The 22,923-nt window shown below is 39.3% G+C and overlaps 1 protein-coding gene across 1 annotated transcript; it reads left to right on the forward strand.

Annotated features, from left to right (window-relative positions):
* Positions 1–941: 941 nt before the first annotated feature.
* On the forward strand, positions 942–22,164 carry si:ch211-235m3.5 (BICD family-like cargo adapter 1). Its single transcript, XM_047392727.1, has 10 exons — positions 942–1,440; positions 3,106–3,321; positions 9,544–9,663; positions 10,060–10,206; positions 10,713–10,880; positions 14,308–14,463; positions 16,280–16,357; positions 16,718–16,830; positions 18,410–18,530; positions 21,334–22,164. Exons 1-10 carry the CDS (start codon positions 1,195–1,197, stop codon positions 21,571–21,573), a joined length of 1,605 nt encoding a protein of 534 aa, XP_047248683.1. The 5' UTR covers positions 942–1,194; the 3' UTR covers positions 21,574–22,164.
* The last annotated feature ends 759 nt before the right edge of the window (positions 22,165–22,923 follow it).

The following is a 22,923-nucleotide window of genomic DNA, read 5'->3' on the forward strand; positions in this document are numbered from 1 at the left end:
AGATAGCCTGACTGCCATTAGGTACCGAGATGAGATCCTCAGACTCCTTGTGAGACCATATGCTGGTGCGGTTGGCCCTGGGTTCCTCCTAATGCAGGACAATGCTAGACCTCATGTGGCTGGAGTGTGTCAGCAGTTCCTGCAAGATGAAGACATTGAAGCTATGGACTGGCCGCCCGTTCCCCAGACCTGAATCCAATGGAGCACATCTGGGACATCATGTCTCGCTCCATCCACCAATGTCACGTTGCACCACAGACTGTCCAGGAGTTGGCGGATGCTTTAGTCCAGGTCTGGGAGGAGATCCCTCAGGAGACCATCCACCGTCTCATCAGGAGCATGTCCAGGTGTTGTAGGGAGGTCATACAGACACATGGAGGCCACACACAATACTGAGCCTCATTTTGACTTGTTTTAAGGACATTACATCAAAGTTGGATCAGCCTGTAGTGTGTGTTTCCACTTTAATTTTGTGTGTGACTCCAAATCCAGGCCTCCATTGGTTAATAAATTTGATTTCCATTGATGATTTTTGTGTGATTTTGTTGTCAGCACATTCAACTTTGTACAGAACAAAGTATTCAATGAGAATATTTCATTCATTCAGATCCAGGATGTGTTATTTGAGTGTGCCTTTATTTTTTTGAGCAGCGTGTGTGTGTATATAAATATATATATATATATATATATATATATATATATATATATATATAACAACAAGCCACACTAAAGCCGTTGTATTTGCAGGATATGACATTAACTGAAAATTTGAATCAAAGATCTTTTCCTCGTGAATTTGAAGCAGCATCGTGGAGTCATCGCTCTTGCTTGAGTTGGAGTTTTTCTGCATGTCCGGGTCTCATTCAGGAGTTCTCATGTTTCCATGATGACGCAGCGCCCAGGGGCCACAGAAGAGGACAGGTATCTGTTTGTTTGGGATGGGTGGAGACAGCCGCTCAGGTGAGAGGCGCCACCTCCGCCCCCTGGAAACCAAACAGTCATTGCTGCTGGCACACACATGGGGAGGCAGACTACTTTCACCGCGGAGTCCCCACTGTGATCCAGACTATCAGAGGCACAGGAGCTGCTCTTAGGAGCCATCGACGAATGCCACCTATTCGGCGCTTTCATTTAATGCGTCTTTAAATAAAAGAAGAGCAAGAAACTGTGTAAAAAAGACCAATCGCGTCAGTTATGGATAGGCTGCATGAGTGGAGCTTTAAGCCCAAGAAACTTGAGCTGGAGGAGGACTTCTACTTTGACTATGGAGCGGAGGAAATAACAGATTACCAGGACCCCTCTGAACTCCTGGCTGCTCTCAAACAAAAGGAGGAAGAGGTTATTTTGGCAGCGCAGCTGGGAAACGCGTTGCTCCTGGAAAACCGTCAGCTGAAGGAGCAGAGCGAGAAGTTTCATGAGCAGTTCACAGACAACCTGGAGGTAAGAAAAAACATCCTTTTCTCGTTTGTATGCGCTTTAAACAGGATTTAATTACACTGAAGGGGTGTAATTAGCGAACACGATTAGAGAAATGTGCTGCGTAAAAAGTTTGCGTTTTAGGTGGGTGGGTAGGTGGTCTCATGAGTTTCCACGGCTCGGAGGGAAAAGTCTTCTCTCGTTTCAAAGATGGAGCAATTAATAGAGAGAAAAACTCGGGGTAATGGAGGGAATGAACAAACAATAGATCTGTATTTGATCACACTATAAATTATTATTTAATGCAAAAAAATCCACGCTCTTCTTAGTTGAAAAGTGCTCCAAGTCTGTCGTCCACCTTTTTGTAAAGCACATGAAGGGGAAATAAACGTTAATATTTTTAGGTGGCAGGGGTTTCTCCTGAGTTGTGCTTGTTTTTTAATCAGTTCTCCACCTGTTTGCTCTCTCTAAAAGCAACCACTCCTTCAGTTTCTGTGACTGCACAAGCATTTCTGCCCAACTGAAATATCAACACAGAAATGTTTTTCATGCAACATGCTGCAAGGTGGAAAAAACGCTGCAAAACCGCTCTGAACTTCTCTTCTAACACAAACATTTTCTTGTGCAACAGCTACCAGGTGGTGATCAGACCATGAGAAAGAGGATGCTGTTTCCTTGTGCCATTTGTTTTGTTGCACAGAAACGCGCACCTGAGACGTGATAAGAGACTAAAAAACAACATATTTGCCTTTTCTCAAAAGTATGTCTTGTTCAGATATATTGTATGCCAAAACTTTAACCATTTCGGACATGAAAAACAAGGCGGGTTGAAAGGTGCTTTGCAAAATAATAATTGGAAACCAGTTTGGCCAACATTTACCCAGATACACTTATCAGGCCCTGCAGAGGATAGTGAGGGGAGCTGAAAGGGTCATCGGACTGTCCCTACTCTTTGTTCTGGATCTGTTTCAGAGCCACTTCAAGATCAGGGCTCTAAACATGCTCAGAAGCTTCTCACACTAAATAGTGTCAAGTGCTGATTGTATTTAATCTGCGGCACAATTATCAGGGATCCTTTGTAGTCCGGAAAATTGTGGGATTTGATTTAAGTATTTTCCAAAGTATGTCAAAAGAGAATAGAGCACATACAATATTGGTATTTCTGGACTTTATTCTTTGTCCTATTGTCTAAACCATCCATCCATTACTTCCTTCCTTACTTACTTGCTCACTTCTGGGAAAGTCTGGAAAATATGAGATTTACATATGAAAAATATGTTGGATTTTGAGATTACAGAAAGTGTGATGAAAGGAACACAAATATAAAATATAAAACTCATATCTGTTTTTTTTTTTATTACGGTTTTAAATTCAGATTAACAAGTAATTCATCAAATTGTAAGAATACATTTTTCCCTGACTGGATCACTTGAATGTTGTACATTTTCGGCGACGCCTTGGTTCTTGTTTGATTCTGCTGCATTTTCACTACAGTATCAATGACTTCCAATGAAACTTTCTCCAAACTTAAACCTTTATTGTAGGTATCATCATAATTCAGAAGCAATGTATCTTCAAACCTAGAAAAAACAATAAAAAAGGCCAGATGAACTGCATGGATGATGATTTTGGATCTGATATTCCCACTGTCGCCTGTTAATCCTGTCTCATTTCCGTCTGGATTTACAGGAGCTGGAGCAGGGACGTCATGAGCTGCGACTAAAGCTGGAGGGCTGCCAGTCCCAGTGGGAAAGCCAAGTGGGAGACCTGGAGCGGGACGTGAGGGAGCTGAGCGCTCAGGTGGAGCGGCTGACCCAGGCGCTCAGCAAGGCTGAGAGGGACAAGGGTCGACTGCAGCTGGAGCACAGTGAGCAGACCCACCGCCTCAGGGAGGAGCTCAAAACTGTAAGTCTAACGCAAAGGTCTAGTTTTTAAAAGAATTTCCCCTCCAAATAGTTGGAAAAGGTAGCTACTCCAGCTTGGATAAAACAAATCTGAGGCTTCAGGCTGCCTGGGCCAAACTGGGTTAATGGAGCATAATCTGATCAGATTATGTGAAACAAAGCTACGATCATTCTGACTAAGTCTGAGCTTTTTTTTTTTAGCTTGTTTTGGCATTAAGCTGAGACTCTCAGGTGGTTTATACGCTCAGAGTAACGTCCTTAAACTAGTTCTTATTGTACAGATAAGGATTACACATTTCCAGTCAGAGGTTTACATACATCGTGGTTCTGGCTATTTCAGAAGCTGAATGTCAGCCTGTTTTACTGATTGAAAAACAGCCTTGAAAATTATGTCCAACCTGGAGTCACCTAACTGTTGATTTTGAGGTGAAATTTAAGAAAATGGAGGCAGTCTTCCTTTTTCATTATTCCTTCTGCACTGGTAGTGTCACTGCAAAACAGACCCTCAGCATGATGCTGCCTTCGTGATGCTGTCATCGTATGTTTGAAAGCCTCAGCTGGACCTCTCTAAACATTTTTCTTGTCATTGTGGCCAAATAGCTCAATATTTGTTTAATCTGAGCATAAAACTCTCCATGAGGCATTTGGCGTGAATTCATTTCTCCCTGCAAAAAGACCAGTTCAAATCCATCATTAAAAGGCTAAAATTAAAACGAAAAATTAAAATGAAAGTAAACTCCTGACCAGAACTGCACAGGAGAGAAATTCAGTCAGTAGCTGGGAATTTTTTGTCCCGCGGCGGAGGATGTGTTCTGGTGTGGAGCAGGATGGAAATGATATGTAAACAAGAAGGGGAGTAAAAGTTAATACTGTGACCTGATTTTAGATTTGGAGCACAGGGAGGAGAGCTTAGACAATATCTCAATGCTTCTGGTTTCACTTAAAAAATCAACGTAAAACAAAAATCCAGTTTCAGTAACTTGTATAGAGCTTTCAAAGATTCCAGCTGTTAAAATTTATTGTTTGTGTGTTTTTAAGATACTAAAAACAAGTCAGATCTGTCCTCAACATCCATCTGCCTCTAAAATCACTGAATGTCTCAGTCATAAAAGTAGTACCAAAGAGCCCCTTCATTTTGTCTGTTTAGTGTTTTAGATCAGTTAATGGAGTTACACAAAGTTACCTTTTTAACTTGAAAACTTGCTTGACATCATGGGTGAGATCAGTGACAGCATCTAGCTGACTCGAATCCTTCATCCTGTATGTGTTCAAGTCAAACATTTATCGTCCTCAGTTTCTGATCTCACAGAAACGTCCCTCCCACTGAGGCAAATTAAGTTGGACATGTTTTACAGCTTCTTATCAGTGAACACGGAGGAGTCGTTTGGATCCCTCAGCTGGACAACCCTGAGTAATTTTCCAGCCTGAGAAAACCTAACATGTTGCGTTGCACCCGACTGACCGCTTAGTGGACCCATTTCTTTGTGCTGTTGTGAAATGAGCAGCAAAAGTTAAAAATGAATCCAAGCTGCAGCTGTAACCCTCCCATAAGTCAAGGTCCAAACAGTCAAGAAACTTCTTCAGTGCTGGAAATCAACAGGCTTCCTTGAAGTTCAGGAAAAAGTCAATTTAGATAAAAGTTCGGCTCTCTGGGCTGCTGAAGGAGAGAGAGAAAAGTGAAGCAAGTGTCTAATTTGGCTGCCAGGAATAACTTCATGGTTAGCTATGGACTCTGTGCGGCTGGTAAAATGTCAGAAAGGAAAGTGGACAGGTTTGTGAAACAACTTTGTGAAAGAGCTGCATGTCGGATGTTTGGTGATCAGACGTGGTGAAGAATATCACTGCTGCCCGCTGGGGTGAGTTGTGGCTATTTGTCATGTTGTCAAAAGTACAGCTTAGAGATTGGTTTTCTGATGGGCTCGGAAAAGTTGACTTACTTTCAGTACACCCAAAAACAAAACAGGTTTTATTCTCTTTAGTGGTATCATTATACATCTTCTCATTTTCCATGCATTCTAAATGTAATTAAGTCAAGACATATCTACAGAAGACATGATAGTAACTGGTAGATCTGGCTATTTTTTTATTTTCTTTACTAGAAATCATAGGTTGGTTTAAAATAACTCATAAAAAAGCTTAACTTCTGTGGATTTTTCTGTCATGCTCAGAAAGTCAGGGCAGTAATCAGCTCAACAAGTGGAATGTCAGTGCTCTTGAGACCCCCTGCAGAGAGAAACACAACAAATCACCAGGCAACATGCAAATTTACTGGCTCTGTTTGTTAATATTTTTCATACAGGTCCTTACAAATGTATTTAAAACCACAAACTTCAATGTATTTTATGGGGATTGTATGCGATTGAACAACACCAGGTGGTGCATAATTATAAATTGGAAGGCTGAAGATTCCTGACTTTCCAAATACGCATGCATTTGTACTCAGTCCCCAAAATCAGTTTGTTGAACCACCTTTTACTGTAGTTGCAGCTGCAGGTGGTTTGGAGTATTTCTCTACCAGGTTTCCACATCTTGACGCTGAATTCTTTGTCCAGTCTTCCTTGCAAAATCACTCAAGCTCAGTCAGATTAGACTGAAAGCATCTTTGGCACACATTCTCAGTTAGATTTGGGTCTGGACTTTGACTGGACCATTTCATTGTAGCTCTGGCTGTATGTTTAGGGTTGTTGTCCCGCATGGAAGGCAAACCTCCATCCCAATCTCAATTCTTCAACAGGTTTTCTTCCAGGATTGCCCTTCATTCATCTTTTTATCAACTCTGGTCAGTTTCCCTGTCCCTGCTGAAGAAAAGCATGTCCATAGCATGATGCTGCCACCACCATGTTTGACTGTGACGGGTTCAGGGTGAGGTGCTTGGTGTTTTACATGTTGGCCAGAAGTTTCAGTTTTAGACTTGTGAAAAGGTTTAGTTGTACAAGGAATTTGGGACGAAATAATGGTGCTGGTTATTAATGACCAATCAGAAGCTTTGCTCGCTTGTTAGATGTCATAAGATGTTTGAATTATGATTCTGATAGTCTCTACAAATTTTGCTGGTTCAGTAGTTGCGTGTACAATAACCTCTTTCTTTGTTTCAAGCTCTGGCTTTTTACAAAAAACATAAGCTTTGTAGGTTTCACATCATCTTGCTGAAGACCAAGTGACAACAAAAACAACCCTAAACAAATAGCTATATACATTCTTTTGGAAGTGTCCATAAATCCTTTGTGTTTGTCTCCTCATACAACAAGGTTTCACTGAGCTTGAAACACAGTATCATAAATGCAGGAGCATAAATGGAACTTGACAGGAATCTGGAAGAGAGTTTACCACAGAAACCTGAGAGAGAAAGAATTCAGAAACAATTTCCCAGCAATATCAAACATGTGAGAGATAGGTGGGGCTACGATCTCCTGTCCTGCTGCATATGAGGAAGCAGCTGCATTAAAAACAATACAGAGAATTCCCAACGTTCACAGAGTTCAGAAGTGAGTGGATAAGCAGGAGTCCAGAATCATAAACATTAAACCATCAGGGAGTACTGAGCAGTGCCAGGTTTTAATCACATTAATGGACCTAGACCTGCAGATCATGTGCCTGATGCATTAGTTTGTTTTTAATTACATAACTCGCATTACTGGGAATTTTCCTGTCAGTCTTCATCAAGGTTAATCATAAAATGTAATTCAGAAGAAACAGGAGGTTGTGACATGTTCTGCTCCATCCAGAAAATAGAAAGAGACTGTACTGGAAACTTGAGGATGATCTGAGCTACAGTTGATAAGAAATACCAGACTGGAACGGGAGTATGTTTATGATGATAGGCTGGAAATGTTGATAGTGTTCAGTTGCTGCTGTTTGGGAGGAGAACCATGGGTTTATTAGAATTAGACCAGCTATACTCAAACTCGGCGACATTAGTCCAATCTTCCTCCAGTCGTCCTGACTACTCCACCTGTTTGCTTTCACTCAGATTTGTTGTTTTTCCAACCAGTGATCTAACTAGGTAAACACAGGCCCAGATGGAACAGTGAAGTAACAATATAACTTTGTCTTCTCTTAGTAGAGTAAAAGGTATGTTTTGTTGCAGATCCATAACTGAGTTTTTATTTATGGGTGAAGTATTCCATGAAGGATTTCTTATAGATCAATAAAGGAAAATACTAACTCAGCAAACATGTTAAGCCGTTAGCCAACTTTATTCTGAATTTTTATTTAGTTTTAAACCTTAACTTAACCTGATGGGAAAAAAAGCAATAACTGTCAATAATTGTTTTGGGTTGTTTTTACAATTTCAGGGATATTACACCTTAAATTTATTTAAAAGCTTTTAAAAAGCAACTTTTAAACAATTTCTGTAAAGGAACGGTTTTGCTGCAAAGCCCAAAAAGTGACTTTTAATAATAGAAATGATTTAAATTAAATATATATTTAAGTGGACGAAAATCATTATCCTTTTATTCCTCTGTTTTCTTTTATTTAGACTCCTCATTAGACTCAATATTTGTTGTAGAATCTAAACTTTATATAAACCTGACCTAATAAGTTTACCATTTGTGGGATGTTACTTTCTGGCATTTATTTATTTAAACTTTGAAAACATGTTATTTAAAATAATATAGATGTTTTTAAATGTTTAAAGTTTTTTTTTTAAATACAGTCAAGGTCAAGTTAAGCTGCAGATAAATATGGTTTTTATTTCCCAAGAAGCATTTCTAATATTTGGACAAACAGTACTCTTTACTGCGAAGTTTACATTTGACCCACACCTTACCTCTCGACCCTCTTGTTTCCCACTCACTGCGTGATGATCAGTACCACTGGCTGTGGATCACTGTGTGTTATTGGACAGCTGTGATGAATCCCTCTCTGTGGATTTCCGTTATTGGAAAAGGAGGGTGCCTGAATTCAGAAAAGCCTCCGTGACCTCTGCTCCCTCTGCCAGCATCACCAAGCTCGCGAACAGCATGAAGCAAAAGCCGTTCTACATTTTAGAGAGATATAAATCAGTGAATTTGACCGTTTTGATCCTGCCTCTCACAACCAAACATCCTTTTGTCCCAGGGGGAGAGCTAACCTTTTCTGAAGGGGGGGCCCTGAGGGGCCCCTCTGTAGCTGGGGTTGTCAGCTGGTCGATACATCTGTGTTTTGCACTGTGGAGACCTGAGGCTCCATAAGGGCTATTAACTCAAGAGGATTTATCAACTGGGCTGGAATTTCTACCAGAGAAGCATCCTCCTCTCTCTAGTGTTTTGCTGATTGTCAGTAGGTCGCTGCCTCTATTGTGGAGGAGGCCCATGTTTGCGAAATGAGAAAGACGAGTAAGGGAGACGTTCATTATAAGCTTTTCCCTTCCTTCTGTAAAAGTTTTTTCTGTGTGCTGTGCTTTGTTTTTGCCCATTAGTGTCTCCTTTATTCTCGTCATGCATCCTCTCCTGTTTAAGCCTCACTTCCCCTTTACACTCTGAAGCCCATTTACCCTCATCGTGTCCAAGTTTTACCCTGCTCCACTGCTGTCTAATGTGGCATGAAGATGTCACCAAGCAGACCAAGATGCCTCTGCACTCCGTCTGCTCTGGAGGCTGGCCTTTCGTCTGGTATTATGTGGGGGTGATGGGACCTGACAGGGGCCTACCAAACTGCTGAGTAAGGGGAATCAAGGGTCTGGGTTCAGGACACAGGAGGCGAGAGCAGGGATGATGTTTGGGCTGCCGTGGCAATATAGTGGATGTTTCAGAGATGGTCCTTATTCTGAGTTTAAAATATTTTAATGTTGATTCATTCATTTTTAAGGATCTTTCAGGTGTTGCAGCCTGTGTACAAGGCCAGATCCTGCAATCTAATCAGATTCCGACCAGTTAGAAGCTCCTGAAATGTAAAACGGCCTTTATGTTTTTTCTTAAAGCCATATTTCAGACCTTTAAAACAATTAAATGGCACATGGACCCAAATAAAATACATGTTTTTCACCGTCTAATCTGCAACTTCTTGTTTAGGCTTAGTTTACAAGATTTTCTTTAAGGAGCTGGAGCTGTTTTTCTTTTCTTTTCTAGTCATTCTTATATAGGTTTTAACTCTTAAGCTTGAGTGATACTCATGATTTACTTCTCCTAGATGAAGTAATACAATGCTATTTAAAAATGCACAATAAGCATGCTTAAAAGCTACATGCCTCTGCTATTTTGTAAGCTTGATGTTGTTTTTTTCCTCTGCTGTGCATTCGAAGGCGATGGAGGTGGAGAGAGCCATGTCCAGCGAGCTGCAGGTTCTGAAACAGGAGCTCCAGCAGAAAGGAGGCCACAACAGGCCGCAGGAGGAGGAGCTGATCAGCGCCATGAAGGAGCAGGTGAACACAGAAAACATTATTATTATTGTAATTCTGTATTAAAAATTATACTCACAGCATCAAAAATGCGCAATCACCTATTCTAACCACCACCATGCTCAACAGTTGGTATAGCGTTCCTTGGTTTGGAGGTTTTATCTTTGACTCCAAACATACTTCTTGTCATTGTGTCCTAATCCTTCTCTAGTCTCACTTTTCTCCAGAAGACATTTGGGCTTGTCTAGCCGCACATTTCTGTCCGGATTGAAAGATTTTGAGGCAGGGGCTTCTTTGTAGGTGGACACCCTCTCAGTCACTGGTGCTGCAAAATTTGCTTCACTCTGGACAGGGACACTGATGTTCTGACATCTTCCGGTTCATGGACAAAGATCAATGTTTTTGCAATTTTTTGTGCAGGTGTTGAGACTCACACAGAAGGAACAGGAGCTGGAGCGGCGTTTGCAGAGGGTTTGTCAAGAAAACGCTGAGCTCAAAGCAAGTTTGACCTCTTTACAAACACGTTTGGCCCAGCATGACCAACTTGATCAGCAGCAGAGCCAGCAGGTAAACAAACAGACACCTAAACCACTCGTGCTTTAGGTATCTGACCAAGTGCTTCCCTCCTTCTTCAGAGCTATTAAAACCTTTCTGTTTGAGTTCACCAGATCAGTAAACAACATCAAACATCACTGTGATGTTGGTGAATGAATAAAAGCCTTAGTGATAATGGGATGCTCCGTGCCCAGCCCGCCCGCCAGAGTTTCTGTGGGATTGTGGAAAGATTTGCAAAACAATCACCTCATCCCTGCTATTGTAGCTTCCACCCACAAGTCCGGATTCCTGACGTGTTCGCTTGGTTTCACACTGGGCTGCAGGCTGGAATCTGGCCCGTCAGGATTTCTGTTCAGATGAATGTTTACACAGATCAGGGAAAACCCTGCACAGCTCTAATTTAAACTCCCTTTGATAAAAACATAATCTGACTTGTTTTCATGTTGCAGCTTTAGACTCATATTTGTACTTGCAAGGTTTGCAAAAACATTATTTGAATTTTATTTTATTTTTTAAAGCTTCATGAGGCATGGCAGGAGGTGGAGGTGGCACGGGGTCGTTCGCAGCAGCTCCAGGCTCAGGTGGAGGAACTGCAGGAGGTGTCTCTGCAAGAGAGCAGGAGCCACTTAGACGCCTCCCTGTTGTCCGAGCTGGAGGCAGCAGACTGGGGGATCAGCAAAGAACAGGTACAAGAGCAAATTTTTGTTAACCTGCTGAAACAGCAGAAAGACTAAAATTTCTCAGTTTTCTGAATAAGGCTCATGTTGACACTGTATTACTGTAAAGGAATGCTTCAATACCTGCTCAGCAAATTGATCGTTCTAATTAAAAAACAATCAATGCAAATGACTCACCTTTTTAATTAAAACTAGTTCCACGATTGCTTTTATGAGCTTGCTTTAGAAAATGCTAGAGTCAGTTTTAAATTATTTTCTTCACAACACGATTCTGCATCTGTTGGCTTATCATTAGATTTTTATTTGTGTAAAATAAAAGTATTTTCTCACCAGTACCAAGTCTGAGTCCAAAGGTTTATTAAAGGTAAAGTACAATAATGAAAGTAAGAAAGCATTTGCCTAAAAACTCTGTGGCTTTAAGGTGAGAAACAATAACACAACATTTTATCTGTATTACAGGGTCAACTTATTTTTTTGATCGTGTGGCACTTCTTCACCAGCAATGTTCAGGATGAAGATTTTGCAGGATAGCCTTAATATGCTGCTCTAACGCAAAGCTAGCTCTGTTAAGAAAGCCCCTGTAATGTTCTGATGATATGTCGCCTCAAACATTTATGATTTTATCATTTGTTTTTAAACATATATCTGACTTGACACATACAGATCCGGTCATTAATAAGATCATATCATAATTGGAGCAGTTTGCTAAAGTTGTAGGCTGACATTAGCTTGTTTCCTCACTGTTTTGATTGACTTGTTGATAATTTGGTTCCTAACGTACTTTATTGCGATTCCAGGTAATTATGTGCACACAAAATGTACAGTTCCTTGTTCTCCTTCTTCATAGACAGTGCTTTGCTTTGAATATTGTAAAATTTAAAAGACAGACAGGGAGCTGCAGCAGCAATACATTATCTCTTTTACTAACAATTTCATTGTTAAGTGTGAAAAACACATGCATTTTTGAATGGATACCCAAGATTTGTTGAGCTCATTGGAACATTCCTAATTATTAAAGTTCTTACAGTTTTACATGGTCTCGTGCCGCCATATTTACGTGACCTATTTAGCATTTATGCTCCAAGCCAGAGCACTCTGGTCAATCAACCATTTTGTCATAAATTCTCCAAGATCTAAACTTAAATATTAAGGTGTTTGAGATTTTGGGGTAGCTGTACCAAAACTGTGGAACAGCTTGTCACTCAATATACTGAGACTGTTGAGTCTTTTAAATCGAAGCTTAAGACTCATTTGTATTTTTTGGCTCTCAATTCCAGCAAAGTGAAAAGAACCTGTAAGAGTAGATGATGTTTCTTTACTTTTATTTTATTTTTTTTATTTGCATTTGTTATTTTGCTGTTCTTTGTTTTGTAGAGGTCTTTGATTAAATTCTGTTGTTTTTAATTTCAATTGACATTGACACAAGAGTGCCAAATATGAATTAGCTAACAAGAGAAAATTGTAGTAAATCTACTTTTTTTTGTTGTTGGTTTTTTTTTCCTGGATGAATTTGGAAGTCAGTTATTTTTAGGATTGAATACATTTTTAATCAGTGCTCCTGTTATGAATGTGGTTATTTACCTAAGAAAACTGGGCTTACGGGAGGTCATGCCACTGATGCCTTCTGTGTCACAAAAATGTAAATATTTTTATTTAAGTTCTATTTTAAATTTAATTTAAAGTAAATAATAAATAAATAGAAGTTTTATTTTTAAAGAATAGGAAAACAATATCAAAACGAGTCTGTAATTTAGAAATAATTTTAATTTTATGTGTGTTTTTGCTGGGGGGGTTTTCAGATGCGTTTTTGCAGAAATCAAGCAAATAACTGCCCCCTGCACTGCAGAGTTGAGCAGCCTCTTTTTGCTGAAAAAAAGGAAAAAGCATATACACGACAGACCTGAAAACTGAAGATATCAGTCAGTCAGTCAGTCATTTTCTACCGCTTATTCCATAGTGGGTCACGGGGGAGCTGGTGCCTATCTCCAGCAGTCTATGGGCGAGAGGCGGGGTACACCCTGGACAGGTCGCCAGTCCATCGCAGGGCAACACACAAACAACCATGCACACACTCATTCATACACCTAAGGGCAATTTAGAGTGACCAATTAACCTAACAGGCATGTCTTTGGACTGTGGGAGGAAGCCGGAGTACCCGGTGAGAACCCACGCATGCATGGGGAGAACATGCAAACTCCATGCAGAAAGACCCCAGGCCGGAAATCGAACCCTGGACCTTCTTGCTGCAAGGCAACAGTGCTACCAACTGCGCCACCGTGCAGCCCAACTGAAGATATCACATTATTTTTAATAATGAAGAATCTTAGTTTGTTCTATAGTTACATATCTTACCATGTCATGGCTGCATGAAATTTCTGAGAAACATTGACCTTCGAGGAGCCTTTTAGAGACTACAAACACAATTTAACCTCTCCAGTAAGACAGGTACTTGGAAACAACAAATGTATTTTCCTAGAAATCAGAAAGTCTCTCTTTAAACATTACAGTAAACACAACTCGTATTGACAGTGAGGCTGTAAATCTGGGCAAATATGGGCTGACAGAGACACCAGTATTATTCTGTTTGGACTGGACATACTGTATTTGCATTTTGAAGTATTTGTTTCTGTCGTATTCCTGCCCGCAGTGCCTCGTGGATCATGTGGTTTAAGCAACAACTGCAAACATAACACTAAGAATTTTAAGGTCTTTCCTAAAAGTTCTGTGTAGTGAGATTACGTAGAAACCTGGTCCAAAGAGGTGGGTTAAGAAATCAACCCACATGTTGTAGTAAAAAACAAAGTAGCTCTCTTTCTGCAGAGAGGGGTAATATGACAAGTTCTCCGTGACAGTGTGACTTGGGTTTGACACAGTCATAATACTGAATAAGAGGGAATAAGGTTGAAGAGTCCTCACACTCTTGATAGGGCATGTTAATGTGACATTACAGCAGGAAGATGTAACTGGGCTCATGTGCCATTCATTGTGTTTCCCGTTTGTTCTGGCTGCATTGTGGGAATGTTTCCATGTTTTCCAGCTTTCATATTCCAAACATTTTAAAGGAGATGGTCTCAGAAAGAGTTTTCCTGTTCAAGTTTATCAACATTCTTATGATAAAATTCAGCTCAGTCATCTGACACCAGTTCAGGTAAAAATAGAGATGAGGTAATGCTGTTCATTTCCTCCTGTGTACGAACCCGATGTCACTCAAGTCATAAGAATACAATATGTTGCAAACTCAAAGGAAACAGAACAAAGGACTTGTTTTGACCCGACCTGACTTTCATTAAAGCATCTTTGATATATTTCCTTTTGAAAACCACATATCTGTTACCATTCCCACAAGGTGAACCAGTTTTTGAACCGGTATTAATTAAGCTAACTTTTAATAGTGAGCATAGATTAATGCATGTCTGTCCCTGCCTCCTCTAATTAGATAACCCAGGAAATGGGCTTCATTCTCCAGTTACTCCTTCCTCTGACCCGGGGCCTAAGCAACTCGGACGTCATGGATGAGCAGCAGGACCTGCGGGCCGTGCTGCACCGACTGAAGGGAGTGGCCCAAACTCTGTCACAGGCATCCAGTATCCAGGTGAGGGCCAGGAGAAGGAAATAAGAACAAAAGGCTGCATTGTCGGTTCAAATCTGAAGAAGACAGGATGAATTCACTGCATTTTTTAAGTTGTCTAAGCTTTGATTACCATACAATTCCTGTACAAGTAAATGGAGCAGATAGAGAATGAGCTCTGAAGCCAGTAAATCATGTGAGCTGCAGTTTAAGAGTAAGCATGCTTAACCTGAAACTTAGGTGTGTATTTTTATAATATGGGTGTAGAACAAACAAAAATAAGCGATATGTCCTCATCCAAACAGGGAGATATTTAAACTGCTGCTTTGTGTCAAAAAGGCAAGAGAAAACTATAGCTAAACAACCTACATGTTTTCTGTAAAATAATAAAATTATGGACAAGTTTCCATCAAGTTTTACTTACAAGCTATATTTTCAAGTCTCCAGTGACAGTAATGGAGACAGCTGGGAGATTTCATAGTTTGGGTTAGAGCGAGTTATGTGCCCAGTTTCTGATCTGTTTTTTATATTGTTTTTTGGTTTTTTTTAGTAGATGTTTGTCCTGCCAGTTCCAATTTTTGCAGATGATTGCAACGCTGATCTTAATCCCCCTTTTAGCATTAAGCATTAGCAATCAGCACAGTTACGGCAGCTAGAATTCATAAAACGGCAGTCTCTGTGTGTATTCCCAACAGAATGATCTGAGATTCCTAGAGGCTGGTATTATTTTCAAATACAACATGCTCCATTACAAACGAAGCATGAAAGCTTAAAAGGATAAAACAGAGCAACTTTGCCGTGCACCATTCAGCCTTCCTGCTTTTTAATGGAAGTCTTGCTCTCTCTCGCTCTGAATGAAACACAGAAATATCTCAACATGTAGTAGGCCCTGCAGTCCCCCTTGTTACAGCTTTTGTGCGCTCTCTGAATTTTTAAACCCATCACCGATAATTAAATACAGTCTTCCTGCCTCAGAAACAACTGTCACACCAAAGAGTGTTGATGTTGTTGATCAGAAAAAAGATCTGAGATTTTCATTGCTGACTGGCGAGTCGTTGATCAGAACCAATTAAGCTGAACATCGTCAGATTTGGGTCACCAGCCAATGTCTAGTTTTGGTTTTGTTGGATCTCTCCTTTGATTTCGATACTGTTCATTAAATTACCCTAATCATTAGATCAACTGATTCAATTGGATTTTTGGTTTTAAAATCTTACCTTTCTTGACAGATCTTTCGAGTGGTTGCATGAATCGGCTCAGTAAGGGCAGTTGTCTGTAAGGCGTTCCTCAAGGCTCTGTTTTCGTCTCTCATCTTCTCTTAATTTGTGTACTACTGGGACATATAATTAGTCAGTATAAATCTTCAGTTCTCTCTATGCCAAAGATATTCAGCTTTACTATTATTTTGGGGCCTTTTTGATGGACCGCCACAACTTTTAAAATTATTTTATCAGTCTTTATTTGAAACTTTTTTATAATCTCAAGCTCTTTGGAAATCTTATTGTTGAAAGGGATATATAAATATATAACTAACTTTTAATTGTTTCCTGATTAATAAAAGCACCTCAACATGTCTAAGCTCTGGTTGACCGTGCATTGTCCCAACTGACATTTTACTGCTTTTCTTTTCGCCGTAAGCAAATATATTGCAAATATAATAATCTGTCTTTTTCTCACTGCATTTGCACTTTATCCATTTATCACTGTAACTAAATAACTAGCCGCACCTCTTTCACCTTTTAATGTATTGTGATCATGAAGGACAAAACCACAGAAACCCCTTCTGCTGCACATGTGTGGCTGACACCTGATCTCTCTGCTAATGTCTTTCTGTGTCTAGGAGGTGAATCTGGGCTTTGTTGACAGGATGGCCGATCACTGTGGGAATCTGAGCGCAGCGCAGGAGCTGAGGGATCAGGTAACCAGTGATAAATACAGAGGGGCATTGCCTGTGGTGTGCCATTGTATATCAGAACAGGGCTGCAGCAGCACAGACTTTGTTGCTGCTTGCAGTCTACCTTTGTATTGTATGCAGAGATGGGAGGTGAAAAAAAATCTTCCTTTTGACCTTAGTATTAAACTTATCAGTTATCAGCCTAAAGTAACAGGCTTAATGTAAACAAACTACCAAAGCAGTACACTGGTGGTTAGTGCAACTGAAAACAATCTTTTATAAGAAGTGATCAATAAGATCCTGGGTTAAAATAACTATGGTGTAATAAGTTTATCTTGTTCTTTTTCTTTCCAATGACAGTTTTATTTTGTTGTCTTGTTGCAGAATGCCCAGCTGCAGCAGGAGAATGCGGAGTTGTTGCTGAAGCTGCAGAGCATACAGGATCAAAAAGACTTCGTCAAGCAGGCCATCAGAGACCGGGATGAAGCTATTGCCAAGTACATGACTCATAACTTTTTTTAAATATTCAAATTCAAATAGCTTACGGTTCTCATAAAGTGCTTTGCAAAAATATTCGTAGCTCTTAAGTCTTTTCACATGTTATCGCAATACAACCACAAATTACAAAATATTTTATGTAATTTTACGTGACACAAAGTGAAGAATAATTGTGGAGTAAAAAGTAAAAGATACGTGTTGTTTTTTTTTTTATATAAAACTTTAATAATGTGTGTGTGTTGTATTCACTCCTATCTTCCCCTCAATTAAACCCAATGCAATCAACTGCATTTAGGAGTTGCCTAAGTAGTAGATTAAGTCCACCTGTGTGAAATTTTTCTATTAGTATAAATCCAGGTGTTTCGTCAAGACTAAAGAACAACAGCTAACAAACACTGACATCATGAAGACCAAGGAACACTGCAGACAGGTCAGGCATAAAGTTGGAGAGAAGTCTTAAGTTTAGCAGAATTAGGTTTTAAAACTATATCCCAAGCTTCGAATATCTCACGGCACCGATCAGTCCATCGTTAGAAAATGGAAAGATTATAGCACAACTGCAAACCTACAAAGACATGTTGGTCCACCCAAACTAACTAGTTGGGGAAGGAGAGGATTAATCAGAGGAGCAGCCCCTCGTAACTTTGGAGGAGCTGCAGAGATCCAAAGCTCAGATTTGAAAATCTGTTGACAGAACAACTAGTAGTCATGCACTCGTAAAAAAAAATTACGTAATGGTGCTTTTTCCTTAGACAGAAAAACTTTTTATCCAATTTGAATAAATAACTGAATCTGACTGCACTGTTCAATGGTTAAGACTAATTGGAATGTATGTACCTGACTTTTGTGAAGTGCCTTGAGACGACATGTGTTGTGAATTGGCGCTATATAAATAAACTGAATAAACTTTGGCAAAACGAAAGCTAAAACAATAATTGTTTGCAGTTTACTATAAGCCATGTAAGGAAACAACAAACCTGTGAACACTCTGGTCAGGGACCAAAATTTTTACTTTTTGGCCTACCTCCATGATGCTTTGTGTGGCAGATATCTATCACCCATAAATACTCCATCCCTCTGGAGGATGCTTTTCTTCACAAGGAACAGAAAAGCTTTTCGGAGTTTATGTAAAGGCAAATAAAACTGGAATAAAAGATGTTTGAAGCTGCAAAACACTCTAGACTGGGGTGATTTTGACAACAAACATATAGCCAGAGCTACATGGAATGGTTTGCTAAGGGAGCTGAATATAAATGCACACCAAACTGTTCAAATATTTACTTGTACACACCATAACAACCATGTTGTGTTCCTTACATTCCACAACTATGCACAACTTTAAGTTTGTCAATCAAATAAAATCCCAGTTAAATACATTGACGTTTGTGTGAGTAATGAGACAAAACGTGAACAAGTTCAAGGGGTTTTATTACTTTTGCCAGGCACTGCAGATGACTGAAGGTTCTAAATTTCTAAACTAATTGAAAGATGTAATTTATAACGAGGTATTCTTATAGCTGTTAAACTGTGATGAACCTGATCCTTATTCATTAATTAAAAGTCTTGTTATCTCAACAGGAAAAACTTGATGGAGGCTGAATTGGTGCGAAGCAAAAGCGACATGATGTGTTTGAACAATCAGTTATTAGAAGCTATCCAACGTAAACTGGAGCTGTCCCAGGAGCTGGAGGCCTGGCAGGTGAGTTCATTATCAGGGCGCACGGTGTCTACAGTTTTAAGTCTTACTTAGACCCCTACTCCCTTTTTTTTTTTAAATATCTGCTGTACCGTTGAAACAACACAGTCTATCACGTGTTCTCACTGGGGCACAAGGGACAGACATTTATGTCTTTCTGAGTCCCAACAGTTTTGGTGGGATATGAGCAGCAGGTGTCCACGGATGCTGAGTCACTACGCCAAGCCGAGCCATCTGCCGCCCAGTTTGAGCATCTGAGCGTGGATGGAAACAATGTAGATAACATCTAGACCAAAACACTGATTTCATTTCTTTATCTGGATTAAAAGACGAATTTATAGTAATTCACATGTTTATATCAGACATGAAAGCAACTTCTGAGATTGACTCCTTGCATCTGTTCACATCTAAAACCTTGTTTCAAAAACCTTTTAAAACTCAGAGTGTTTGGGAATGAAAGCATCAAGAATTTCCAAAAAAACTTAAAAAAGATCTTTATTTCTCAGCATCTTAGGATATTGGAAATAGAAATAGAAATTTGGGGTTTTTAGTGCCATTTCATTACTTGATATTTATTAATATTTTCGCATTAATAAACATCTGTATAATGTACTAACTCTGTTGCACTCATTAAACTACTTCTGGAACATCATTATGCTGTTTAGCATTTGTATATATGAACTAAACTTTGAGCACAGTCTCGACCTCTTCGGAAGCAGGGTTACAATTTTGGAAAAGTTTTATTTTATTCTTTTCTCCAGGTTTAACAGCATGTTAATTAACAAAACAAATTAAAACCAGGCACCTCTCCTTACGTCAACAACAAAAGAGCTGCCTAATTTTAAGCAAAACAACTCATATTTGAGCTAAACTAGAACTATCAAGAACGGCACACAAGAATAGAGGTTCTGCAAAATTTTACAAACCTGCATTTTTCCATTTTAACTGTTGTAATGCCATTAACAGAAGTCATAGATAAGATTAATAAATGGCTGATATGAATCTGGTGGTAGCACAGATGATACCGTTAATGTCTTCCACACCAAACTCAAACCATACCTTTATGGACTTGCTGTGTGGCGTGTCATTTTGGAACAGAAAGGGTCTATCCCCAAACTGCTCCCACAAAGTTGTAAGCATTAAATTATCCAAAATCTTTTGGTAGGCTGAAATATCAGGACTTGCCCTTGGTGAGCATTTTGTTTGGTTAAAAATCCATCTAAGAATGTCTAAATGACGCACAGACATCTAGGCTGAATTTAGTAGATATTTGGTTTAAAATTAAATTATTTATCGTTTGGACTTTGTTTTAGACATTTATTAGAAGTCTAATAAATGTCGACCTCTGGCCGTCTTACTGAGCCCTCTGACAGGATAGCAAACCTTGCATGTACTGTATAGTATTTATTTCAGCCCATATTGTTCAGGTTTTTATTGCAGATGCATTAACATAATTATTGTGTCTTTTATCCAAGCTCTGTTCGTCATTTGCCCTGGCATCCTTTCTATGTAATATTCTGCTTGGATATTCTGCACACCTGATATTTTTTTTAGCGCAATAAACTGAACTTGGTCTTTGATAGATTATAGTGCACATCCTGTACAGCTCAACATTTTAACGATACTAGGTTAAATGCTTGCTTCTATGCAGTACAGTCTTAATATCTTTGTATTGTTCTCTCTATTTTGAACCACAAATAAAACATTTGGTATTTTCCATACAATGGTATTACTATCTTATCATCTATAAAGGAAAAATAATTAAATTAGGTACTAACACTAAGTTAAATGAACCTATCTTTGAGTTTCGGTTTATGCTTTCTGCTATCTTTTGCATGGTTTGCAATTTTTTTGTTGGCTGAAGGAATTTTCAATTTGAAGTCTAAGCTTAGACCAATTTTAGACCAGACAGTTTTGCTTGGTCTGAACCTAGACAAAATATATAGGCTGAAATCACAGCTATGAATAGATGTACCTCTAACTTATCCAAATGAGGTCTACATTTAGTGTTAACATTGAAATCAGGTTCATTGCTCCATTTGGTCCTTTCAATAAAATGCCACACCTAATTCCTGAAAAACAGAAATCACACCATACTCTTCTCTGCACCGAACTTTACACTTGACACAGTGCAGTCAGGAAAGTACCATTCTCCTGGCAGCTGCCGAACGCAGACACTGTGCTTTCACCACTGCATCGACGCATTTCATTGCATTGGCGATGCAGCTGCTCAGTCACGGAAACCCATTCCATGGGGCTTTCCAGACACCGTTCCTGAGCTAATCTAGCAGGGCATCCTATCCCGGTGCCACGTTAGAATTCACTGAGCTCTTGACAGTGATCCACTCTTTCACAAATGGTTGTAAAATCAGTCTGTAGCCTAGTTGCTGGATGTTATACACCTATGACAGTGGAAGTGATTGGAAACACCTCAGTTTCATGATTTGGAGGAATGACCCAACACCTCTGGGAATATCATGTATTTACATTGCCACCTTGCACCCAATGGGCTCCCCAGTATTTTAAACAGATGCAATCAAAACAAATTATGAGTTCGAAACTTTTGAGTAGGGCTGCTCAATATTTATTTTGCAGCAAACTGTTTGTTATGCAACATTTTACCTATGTTATTGGCAAGGCACTGCAGTAGTTGCTCATACCTGACACCGTTGAAAGCCTTTAAGATGCTAAAGGTTTAAAAGAATGTTTAAGCATTGTAAAAATAGAACATTTTAATTGATTGCAGTTTGTGAGTGCTATCCCTCTGAGCATTCCTGTTCTCTCTCTCCTCCCTTTCTTTCCTCAGGATGACATCCAGATCGTCATCAACCAGCAGCTGCAGTCGCAGCAGCAGACGGAACAGCCCCAGAAGAAGCCCACCTCCAACGGCCTGTCTTTCTTCCGACGACACAGCAGGACAGCCACCACCTGGACCCGCCAGCTCTCCTCCTCCTCCTCTTGGAGTTCAGACAGTAATCCGGACAAAGTCCAGTCCCCCTGGAGAGACTGGCTAAGACCGGGGAAAGGGGCACACTATGGAAAATAATGTACCACAGTGCACCACAGACTGCTGATAAGGGAACATGAAGTAAAGAGAGCAGATCAAGTCACAAGTAAGAAAAAAAAAAAAAAGAAGAGCCAATACGTCCAAGGGATGAAGGACATGAACAAAGACTTTCCTAACAGACACTTGTACTGCCACACATTTCAGTGAAGGCTGAGCCTCCTTCAGATTTAAACTGTGATAATGCAGAAAACTGCAATCAGATTGTAAATATTGTTCCTTATTTTGTTTATTATACTAAGGCTGTAAAATAATGACATGATGCTTGTAATTCAGTGGAAGGTATTTTACGTTATTTAACTTGACAACCAAACACTTAATTTTCAGCTACACTGAATTTATTTAAGTTGGATGTAAAAGTTTGTGCTTTATGTTGGTTGTGCTCCAAAGTTGTTTTTTCAGAAATGTACAGTAATGTATTTTTAATAATTTGTGCTTTTTTGTTTTGTCAAAAAGTACCTTTTTTTTTCTAAATGTTTACTTGGTATGTGTTGATATGTTGCTGATTTATGCATATTTACACTGACTGTTCATTTTTGAAGTTGCTCAGTCATAAACTGTTGTTTCCTAACATTTCTGACTATTTTCTTATCACATTTTAGGTTTCAAAGAGTTTCATAAGAGATAAAGAAAAATCTTTTATTATTATTTTTTCTGTTCTGAAATTGAAAAAAAGGACAATTGATAAGCTGATCTTGCATTCAGAGAAACGGAGTTGAGGGCAACCCTCTGGTATCAAACTCCTAAAAATGAAGAACCGTTCTGGTTCTACTTTAATTCTGTTCTGGGTAGAATATTACACACAGGTATTATTTTTGAATTATTTTGGGCTTTTAATTACTTAATTCGACCCTCCATTTTAACACACATCAGAGATTAATTCACATGTTTGAATGTTGCTTTCCTCTAATCTGCACCAGATCATAAATTACATATCAGGCTTACCTTCAGGAATGTTTGGTTAAAGTCACTCAGCAATTTGCAAAGAAACGACACATTTTCTTTGTTTACATCAAAAATGTCCTTGCAAAATTCTGGAAATTTGACCTTTCCTGTAATCAGAATTGGTAAAGTTGACTCAAACTGGCTGGTCTCCTGTTGTCTAAACATAACTTATAGATTTTCAACAGGGCTGAGGTGAGGATGATCCCAGAAGAGTAATGTCAGTCTGCTTTACCCTTCCCAAAAACAGATTGGATGGGTGTTTAGGACCTTTGTTCCATTAATAATCCAAATATATTTATAGCAATTTTTAGCCAACTTGAAGTTGGAGGTAATCCTTGTTCTTAATTATTTATTCTCTTTGTGAATTGCACCAGTTCTTCTGTACTG

This window comes from Girardinichthys multiradiatus, chromosome 18 (assembly GCF_021462225.1).
Source record: "Girardinichthys multiradiatus isolate DD_20200921_A chromosome 18, DD_fGirMul_XY1, whole genome shotgun sequence".
In the NCBI taxonomy this organism is placed as follows: Eukaryota; Metazoa; Chordata; class Actinopteri; order Cyprinodontiformes; family Goodeidae; genus Girardinichthys; species Girardinichthys multiradiatus.

Excerpts from the sequence above, each read along its gene's own strand:
- si:ch211-235m3.5 (XM_047392727.1), top strand. The coding sequence starts at position 1,195 with ATGGATAGGCTGCATGAGTGGAGCTTTAAGCCCAAGAAACTTGAGCTG. Across the intron at positions 10,207-10,712 it reads ATCAGCAGCAGAGCCAGCAG|CTTCATGAGGCATGGCAGGA; the intron begins GTAAACAAACAG and ends TATTTTTTAAAG. Across the intron at positions 18,531-21,333 it reads AGGAGCTGGAGGCCTGGCAG|GATGACATCCAGATCGTCAT; the intron begins GTGAGTTCATTA and ends TTCTTTCCTCAG.